This window comes from Branchiostoma floridae, chromosome 10, assembly GCF_000003815.2.
Source record: "Branchiostoma floridae strain S238N-H82 chromosome 10, Bfl_VNyyK, whole genome shotgun sequence".
NCBI classification, from domain to species: domain Eukaryota; kingdom Metazoa; phylum Chordata; class Leptocardii; order Amphioxiformes; family Branchiostomatidae; genus Branchiostoma; species Branchiostoma floridae.
Window position 1 is genome coordinate 15,824,232 of NC_049988.1, and position 9,502 is coordinate 15,833,733.

A 9,502-nucleotide genomic window follows, 5' to 3' on the forward strand; every position below is an offset into this window, starting at 1 on the left:
CGCTGACTAGTGACTTTGTGCTGGGGCTGCATGTTAGGGGCAGGGTAAGTTCATGACATGTAGCTGCTAATAGTAATAACCAACCCAGTATATCTACAATTCGACAATGTACTTGTATTGCCATATGTAGCTGTGACACTGAGGTCAATCTGTGCCTTTGTTTATGAATATCATAACTTTTACCTACTCTACCCAGGCTTGTCAAGTTTCGAGTCAACTCAGTGCTGAATGTCATATAAGGACATATATGGAGTCCCTTTTGGCCTATCAGTATTGTGCCTTGAAGTAACTTAAATAAGTGTCTGTCTTTGAATGGTCACAAATTACTTTAAGGGGGCAGAAATTCCCACTTCAGGTGCTTGACATACAATCTGTACCCAAATGCAAAGAGGGGCACCAATATAACAGCTAGGAATAAGATTTATTGTACAGTCATATCACTCTCCAAGCAGAGGTTAGGCTCTGGCTGTTTTTGTCTTTTTAGGCATTTTTAGGCCACACCAATTTAATTTCTTGGTTCACGGATTTTTTCATAAAAAATATGGAGCGAGAGGGCGAAATAAAAATGAAAATAAAAATTGTAAAATGATTGGGGTAAAGGTGATGGCTAATCAAAAACATAAAGAAAAAAAATTTTCAGCTTGAAAAAAGTACAAAAACACTATTTTTGTACAGTAACAGCACCTGTACCCACACTTTAAGGAGCTTTTAATATAAAGGCCAATTTGCTACACCAGAAAGTTGGTGAATGGTTTCATTAATGGTGAAAATTTGCTGAGTGGTAATTTTTATTTTTATTTTTTTTTTCCAAAAAATAGGAGCGAGCGAATCCGTGAACCAAGAAATTAAATCGGTGTGGCCTTATCAGGCTTTATATTTTGTACTTTTTTTCTTTTGGCCACAAGACTTAAAGAAAACAGTACAAAATAGAAAGCCTGATAAAAACGCCTAAAAAACATCAAAAGAAAGTCAGAGTCTAACCTCTGCTTGAGGAGTGCAATTCACAGCAAATGTTCTACCACCCTCCCCAGTGCCTGTGTGGGGTTTGACATAGATGAAGACGCCCTCTCCATGTGCCAGTCTAACTGCACAGACCTGGAGCTGGATAACATACACCTGGTACAGGCTGACGTCACACACCTGCACACCTGTCCGGGCAGGTGGCACAAGGCCTTCGACACCGTCATCATGAACCCACCGTTTGGCACCAAGAAAAACTGGGGTGAGCTTATAGCTAGCCTAGTCAAGCGTTTCTTTGCTAATGTTGCCAAGTCAAAACCAAGAAAAAACTCTGTGCAAGTCTGGCCTAGACTGGCCTAGAAGTATTTTAATAATTCTTCAGTTCCATCTGCTTTACCTCTCCCCTTTAATGTGATGTTACGTCTTTTCCAGGAATTGACATGATATTTTTGAGAACAGCACTGGACATGGCCACAGAATCAGTTTACTCTCTCCACAAAACCTCAACAAGACAGGTACTTTTCTTTGATATCTGGAATGTCTTATTTTAAATTTCCTTTTTCTCTTTTACTAGTAATCAACTGCAAGGAAATGAGTTGCAATGTGTAAGATTTCTTAAGCATCTCTTAAGTTTTGTTAAGAAATGAGACATTTTGGTTGCAACATTTTGTGTAGATGACTGAAATTTGCTGTGAGACATAGGCAGTGACAAATCCCAGGAATAGTATTAACCAACAATTAAGTCAACATTGAAAGAATACTGTTGAACTCAGTACAATATTCTTTATCTTTATTTCCAGCATATCAAGAAGAAAGCCAAAGAGTGGAATGTTTCTATGGAGGTCATTGCAGGTACATACATGTAGTCTATTGTTGATTTTTATGTGGAATGTCTATACTTCCCCCTTAAGTAAAAAAACTCACCAAGTTTGTACTGTTGGGTGAGCAAAAGTGGGCAGTCAGGGCTAATACTGATATATTATGAGTAATATCTTTATCCACTGCAGATCAAAAATACCATAATAACATATTATACATGTATATACTAACTTGTGTTCCATTTCTTTCCACCAGAATTGAGATTTGATCTTCCAGCTATGTATAAATTTCACAAGCACAAGTCGGTAAGTAGAAAGACCATTACTTTTTCTCTTTCTCTTTTTGGTCTTTATAAACTTTTATGAAAGTTGTCATCACTGTCTTCTTTGACACTAAATTAAATCTTCCTCTTGTGAAATAGTTTCTGAAATTTGTAGATTTAACATTGTCTGGTACTGAAAAGTTTCTTCTTTCATTTCAGGTGGATATTGAAGTGGACTTTATCAGATTTTCTTTCCCGAGCAAATAAGAAATCATCAACATGTACATGTACATGATGGACCAGGCAATGGATCAGGAGGGGCAGACCTATGTTTCTCTGGAAACTCTTGGGAGTTAAGTATGTGTAACACGAACTCCAGGCCTGTAACTTGCCCTTACCTTCTAGGAGGCCAGCCAGATGTTGAACGGTCTGCTATAAGCTAGATTTAATCAGACAAGTTGGAGTTGGGCCACCTAAAACTTTATCAGACTTTATGGTATAACCTTATACATGTACTCCATAGGACATCCTATGTATGGCTATGTATGTCTTGAACATTGAATTGCATTAACAGGTTTCGTGATACTGTTTCAGTCATACATGTTGTTGCATACTCAGCTAGTTTGTTACACTTAATATGTGAACAAGTGTTCGACAGATGGAGGCCTGGTGTAAAATCTCCATGATCTCCAAAATATCAATGCAGTGCAATGGCTAACAGTGTTGCAGTACTTCATTGAACTGCTAGGGGTCGCTTTTGATCCATGCCATTCATCCTGGTGACTTAGACTTTGACTTTATTCAGATCCACTTTTAGCTAACAACTTAGCAGCTGGTATTTGATGCACTAACTGCACTGTAAAGTTGCCAACAAGTTGAAGAGAAGAAAATACCTTGTACAGTTTATGCTGTTTTATCTGTCAATATGTCCCCTGGTCCAAAACTTATAAATACCGAAAGAGAAAAAACGTACCATGAACCAACAAAGACACTTTTGTATGGACTCATAAACTTTTATTTTACAAAGGGTCCATGACAAAGTCATGGATATAATACAATTTATAGAACATTCTTGTGTACAGTAATAATCAAGACCAACATATATTCCTTCTTATTATTAGTTAATAAATACCAATAGAAGTGACAGTATTTTTTCCAACTATCTGTACAACTATAAAGTGTAACTTATTGTTAAAAATGACGATGTACATTGTATAAAGCATCCAAGGCAGGCTCTATAAATTAGGCTTATTTGGGCTCTTATGTTGTGCTCTTTTCTGTGGCATACATGTATAAGCTACATATCAGTTCTCAACACATGAACATTGTAGAGCATGCTAAGGAAGCTGGCTACATACGTACTGATTTTAGATTTTCTCGTATGAATACAGACTTAACTCAGGATTTATCAACACATAGAAGAACACATAGAACCGGTAATATACCCCAGTCATGGATAAAATCTTAATTGACAGTAGACCAGACAAATAAGATAACTGGTGTCTGTACTTTCATTGTCCTCTCCCACTAAAACAAAACACCGATTCCTGCTGATGTTTCAATTCAAACTAAAAGATGAAATGGCAGACAAACTTCTTCTTTTTTTTCAGATTTTAACTGAACTTGTTCTTCTGTCAGAAATTTTGTGTGGACTTCATTTAGGTCTGCCAAAATCTGTCTCAGTCTCAGTTCATTTTTAAAAAAGTGGAAAGTCTGAAGACTTGAAAGACAATGGGATAACTTGGCATCTTTTCTACTCTTATATTTATGTAACTAAACCAGAATAAGTCATCAAATTTGTCTGGCGTGTATTGTTAGTCTAGTGCAATATAACATACTTAATTAGTGCAGCAATGTTCTTCACTGGTATCAAACATAACAATACATGTAATAGTTACATACAAACTCTTACATAGGTCATAAAAATAACAATACTTTGCATAGGTACAATTCCTATCGGTTTTGGCAACATTTCCGCCTTAACAGATAGAAATGCACAAGATTTAACTTACAATACTATGTTCATGATACTCATCAAAACACAAAAATTCACTGTTTTATACAAGCATAACAGACATGAATGTCGTAACCTGCTATAAGTACAAAAGTACAAAAACATAAACAAGATTGGAATTTCTGGTTTCTTGGTCTAAACATCCACTGCTATCAAATTTCAAAATAATACATACATCAAGTTTCATATCAAACAATTGTGCTAACTCTTTAGCATAGCAAGTTATGCTTAAGATACCTTATCTATATCTTTGCCCAGCAAAGACTTTTCCTCACCATTCTTAAACCACTTTTGTCCAATGACCCCTTCTATAAAATGGTATCAACCACATTTCTTCAGAAATCACAGTGGTGTGAAACAGTCCATTTCAGAGTAGGGGTGTTCTGCTAAACATCTCCATAAATTTATCAAGGAGGCCTCTATATAACCTTGAATTTATCAAAAGAAGACCACTAACCAAAGTTTATTTACAACTCACAGGAACAATATATCTTCACTGCTTAACAGTAGGAAAATGCAACCACAGAAATTGGTTGAGTAAACAAATTTGGCAATGTACTGCAGTGCAGAAAATGCATATCAAACAATATAATTAGACATAAATATTAAATGTCACATATAATAAGCAGTGTTGAGAATGCTGAAATTATCAGGCTTTATGAAAAGAAAACCCTACATGTATGGTGAATAAAATTGCACAAACATCATATTTTTCACTTAGAACAATAAACATTTACACCTTGACAAAAAGATACACAAATATTAAACATTCTACCACAGAATTTGAATATCATTTCAGTACAAAATTATTTGTTAACATAAAGCCTGTCTTATGTAAAGGGGGTCACAAAGAATTTTAGGTATGTTTGAAAAGCAGATTATATTTTGTAGGATTCATTCAATTCACTCAAATCCCTTGAATACATCTTCAGCTTAGAATATCTTATTTTGGTCCAGTTATAGTTTGAAAAGAAATTGTACAAATTTTGCAATATATCCCACCTGTCCAAAGAAACTTCTTGCATGGCATCATAGAATTTGTAATTTGGTCCCCTGTATACTGTGTATGCAAGTCATCCTCTAACGTTTTGTAATATCAAAAAGGGTCCAATTGAATGAGCTTAGCTAAAATGTGACCAATAAATTTAACTATATGGTGGAAAAATGCTGGAATAACGAATGAAAGATACCCGATAATAAGTAAGGGACAAACCAAAGACAAATACATTAAGGCAACAAATGTCCAATTCCATAATCAACCTGTCATTCATACATAAATATCTCCCATCTTCCACCTCAGAGCCAAGCCCTGGCAAGTTTCAAGGGTTCTTGTACAGGACAGGGCTTGGTTCTGAGGTGCGACTCGACCTTCAGCGACTCCTCGAGCTACATAAGAATACAAGACCGTCTCGTCTTGTCCTAGTAGTCCGTCTTGTCGCTGATGTAGCCGCTGCTGGCGTCGGGGCTTTCGCTGGTGGGAGGGTTTCTCTTGATGGCCGTGTACTCCTGCATCGTTTGTCTCTTGAAGAAACCGCACTAGAGAGGAAAAAAGGGAAGCTTGTCAGTTACTTTCAGAGATTTCAGTATGATACAGACTATGCAACTCCACACATACTGTGTGAGATTTCACAACACATACCTTAATGACAATAACTAGAACTACAAAAGCCAAAACTATCTACAAAATACTGTAAGCTAATCTTTCTTCTGCTAGCACTGCTTATCCAAAGTACAAATTTATCAAAATTTTTAAAGAACACCGACATCAACAGTCTATTTGTTGTTTTATTTTGTGTATTTCTGGGGAGCCAGCCTTGTAGAAAAAACAGCTTTCTGTTGCCGGCTCCCCACAGATCTTAAATCAATTCTGACAAGTAAATAGATAAATTCAAAAATAAAACTGTCTGCTGTACCTTGAAGAGTACGAGTATGATGAGCACCAGCAGCAGCAGCCCGGCGCAGGCTGACAGGATGATGATCCACAGCGGCACCGGCCGCTTGCCCACCGACGGCTTACTGGGGTTAGCTGTCGTCACAATCTGGGGAGGAACGGGCGGGAAAACGTCAATTTGTGGGAGAAATAATGAATGAAGACCTGGTACACATATATACCCACTGGATTAAGAGGTCGCAACAGAATGACTGTTGACAGATACATGAAATAATGGTCCTGAACATACCTTTACGTCTTTCCTAAGGTCTTTGTTTCTAAAAACAATTATATAAATCAAGAGTACTTTAGACACTGATGTTGTATCGTGTTCATATATTCTGTCATCACAATCTGAGGAGAAATTTGCCATTAGCCCTTCTTAAAATTATCCTAACTGCAGCGAGTTTAATTGCAAAATGAATTAATTTTCTTGTATCAGACCTGCAACAGAGATCTGTCCATAAACTTAAGTGTGACCATGTAGACCTATTTTAGCCTTCTTCCATAACGATCAGTTTAAGAATCAGTAGCCAAACAGCTATATTTTGTACTTCAGTGTGCTAAAGGTTCATGCCACTCATTACCATTTCATTTGTTCCTAAAGTATCAACCCAAAAAGACTCATTTAATTTTTCATTCTAAGTAATCCAGATGATGATAAGATAAGCTCTGTACTGACCTCCGCCCTGGCTGTGGGTAGAACATCAGCAGTGATGGCGTACGGGAACTCTAACACCTCAAAATCTGCCACAGATGTAAGCGTCGTCTCTTTGAATCCACCCTGTGAGAAAAACAACAATGCTGTAAGCAATGATTTCTAAGTTTTACAATAACAGTCCACAAGTGAATCTGAATCAAGTAACTGGTCAAGTCCAAGTACAACACAATAGAACGCACTACAGGTAGTTATGAATTAAGTATAAGGAGCAAATAAGCCCACAGCATTCCCTAAAGAAGTACAAGTACATGTCTACAGCATTGCAGTCTTTCTTAAATATAAGGCCTATAGTATACAATGTAGCTTACAGTGCCCTGACAAAGGACTAAGGACATGCATATTGGCACGCGGAACCTACTTGTAAGTGGTTATGGCTGACTGGTGAGTTACAAAATGTATGAAGTATGATAAAAGGTTTTTAACCAGTGCTTATTACAGGTACCAATAAAAAGGACTTCAAACTGTCTAAACTCAACTAGTTTGTGTATATAAGGTAGCTCACCTCTAGTAGTGTGTCCACCCACAGTCTGGATCTAATCTGCACCACTGCGATGTTATCCTTGTTCAGCCTCTCTAACGTGCAGTCGATCACGATACACTCAGCATTGATGCAGTCCTGGGATAGGGCAGAAAAATATTTTACCTTATTATAGACTTTGTCTTATTAAACAAGGGCAACTGCAATGGAGGCATGTTGTGGATATTTCGATGTGTGGGAGGCTGAGTTGTGAGGGAGTTAAAAAACAGGTAAAACAGAATGAATGGTAGGATGAATGGATGGATGGATGGATGAATGAGTGGTCTGGAAACTGAAAGACAAAATCTACATGGAGAATGTCTTTTTAAGATTCCAGTGGGAGGATGGCACGTGGGAAAGAAAGATGAATGAATGAATAAACAAACAAATGAATGATTAACTAACTGAATGAATAATTGAATGAATAATTGAATGAGTGAATGAGAGCAAGGCAGAGACTACCTGCTAGCTTCAGAGAGCACATACAGTAGCTACATGCACATACAGATGTGCCATTTTCTATGTATGACATCAGACTCGATATAATGTTGAGCCTATACCTATACAGTAACAAAGGAACAACAAGCCACAAGACACCACATCACACCAACAGCATAAGGGCACAGAAATAGTCAAAACAAAAGGAGCAAAATGCACAAATCACTCACAGAAAAAAATTAGTAGGAAATCATCCAGAATTGCAGTCGAAACAATAAGACTAAAACATAAGGCTCCAGGATTGGTCAGAGGAGAGAAGAGTGTTACCTCTGTGTCATTGACCTGTAGGTCATTGACCTGTGGTACAGGCTGACAGGAGAGGACAGACAGGTCAGTGGGTTAGTAGGAGGACCAGCATGCACTTGTCAACACAGATCCTCGGGGGTATGACAACCCCTGATTCCCATGGATCTGTATTGGTAAGTGCATTAGGTACAGAATAAAGACAGACCGAGCCTGGGTACCATCCGAGTAGTAGTTCGCTCCTGTGTTCACTTCTGCTACCCGTCTGGGAAACTGTACATTCAAATTGTCAATTTTTGAGTGAATATCAAGGAATAGGTTCTAGAGCTCTCGTTGAATGACAACAGGCCCTCACGCAAGCAGACAGAGGGTGTTTCAGGTGTTGGAATGCCTGCTCGACTGAGCGCTTGAACCCATTCCTTAATTTGCTTATCATGTGTAGGGACCAATCAGTGCCCTCGTCTAAAATTTGGACAATTCTAGATGTTAGAGATGTCAAAGTTCCCCGACAGAATAGCGACTGTATATACATTGTAGTGAGGGAGCAAACTACTATCTGGACAGTACCCAGGCTAAGCATGCACTTGTCAACACAAATCCAGGGGTACGACAACCCCTGATTCCAATGGATCTGTATTGGTAAGTGCATTAGGTAGAGATATAGATAAAGACAAGATTAGAATAAGACAAGACAAGATTAGACAGTGTATCCATATAAAACAGTATGAGGTTATAGTGTTTGTCATGCAGGGCGAGTGAGTATTGACACACAGTACAGACAGGCACAACACACAACAGGTCTGTAATATTAGCACTGAGACATACATGTACATTGTAGACTACATAGAGGGTTAGGTGTTAGTTACAGGAACATGTAGAGTAAGAGGAACAGTTCTAAATGGGTAACACACACAGTTGTGTAATTAAGAATGCAAAAGTCTTTTTGGAATACAATTAGGTGCAAATAAGTTTAAGCAGTAAAAATAATATCAAGTCCAAGTCTTTTTTACCCGTGAATTACAGGTAAATGTGTAAGTGAAATTTTTTCGAACACAAAAATTTCAGATACAAAAGATCCTGTATTTCAGAAATGAAATAAGCATTTTTCATTTTCATAAGACTTTTGCAAAATGTGCAGTGTAGTTGAGAAGGAGACATTGTGTAGTTACAGTAAGTGTGGGTGGACTGAAAGACACAAGCTTTTTCTTCTTCAGGCCGTGTCTCTTTCCCTTTTTCTTTCTCCTTTTCTTGTCTTTCTTTTTGTGCCTTACTGTACTGCTGGGTACAGTGGGTCTGGCCTGGGGATGGTCCATTAATGCAGCAGTAGGGAGGAAGTACAAGGGATGGTTCATGTTAGGAAACAGCAAAGAACAGTTTGTGCACATGTAAGAGTATGAAGTAGCTATAGTAATGTACATAGCTGAGGGTAGCATGACTCTTAATAATTTTAGGCACAGAAGATCATACAAGAATTAAGAATGATATAGCATGTAAGGGGATTATTGAAGAAGTGACTTTTAAAACTACAGATATAGCAA

The 9,502-nt window shown here is 37.7% G+C and overlaps 2 protein-coding genes across 2 annotated transcripts in view; one reads left to right on the forward strand and one right to left on the reverse strand.

Moving 5' to 3' along the window:
* The window catches only part of LOC118424378 (rRNA N6-adenosine-methyltransferase METTL5-like), a gene marked incomplete in the record, with an annotated part of 6,855 nt that extends 2,293 nt beyond the window's left edge, over window positions 1–4,562 (forward strand). The window contains 5 exon segments of the mRNA XM_035832931.1: window positions 1,069–1,222; window positions 1,393–1,475; window positions 1,761–1,812; window positions 2,035–2,084; window positions 2,261–4,562. Coding sequence (XP_035688824.1) covers window positions 1,069–1,222; window positions 1,393–1,475; window positions 1,761–1,812; window positions 2,035–2,084; window positions 2,261–2,308 — 387 coding nt within the window.
* Window positions 4,563–5,218: 656 nt separating this feature from the next.
* Window positions 5,219–9,502, reverse strand: part of LOC118424961 (integrin alpha-5-like) — a 65,727-nt gene continuing 61,443 nt past the window's right edge. Inside the window, exons 25-30 of the mRNA XM_035833770.1 lie at window positions 9,134–9,262; window positions 7,989–8,030; window positions 7,209–7,322; window positions 6,668–6,769; window positions 5,969–6,094; window positions 5,219–5,591 (exon numbers count right to left, since the gene is read on the reverse strand). Of these exons, the coding sequence (XP_035689663.1) occupies window positions 5,475–5,591; window positions 5,969–6,094; window positions 6,668–6,769; window positions 7,209–7,322; window positions 7,989–8,030; window positions 9,134–9,262 (630 nt within the window). The 3' untranslated portion in view covers window positions 5,219–5,474. The remainder of the gene's footprint in view (window positions 5,592–5,968; window positions 6,095–6,667; window positions 6,770–7,208; window positions 7,323–7,988; window positions 8,031–9,133; window positions 9,263–9,502) is intronic.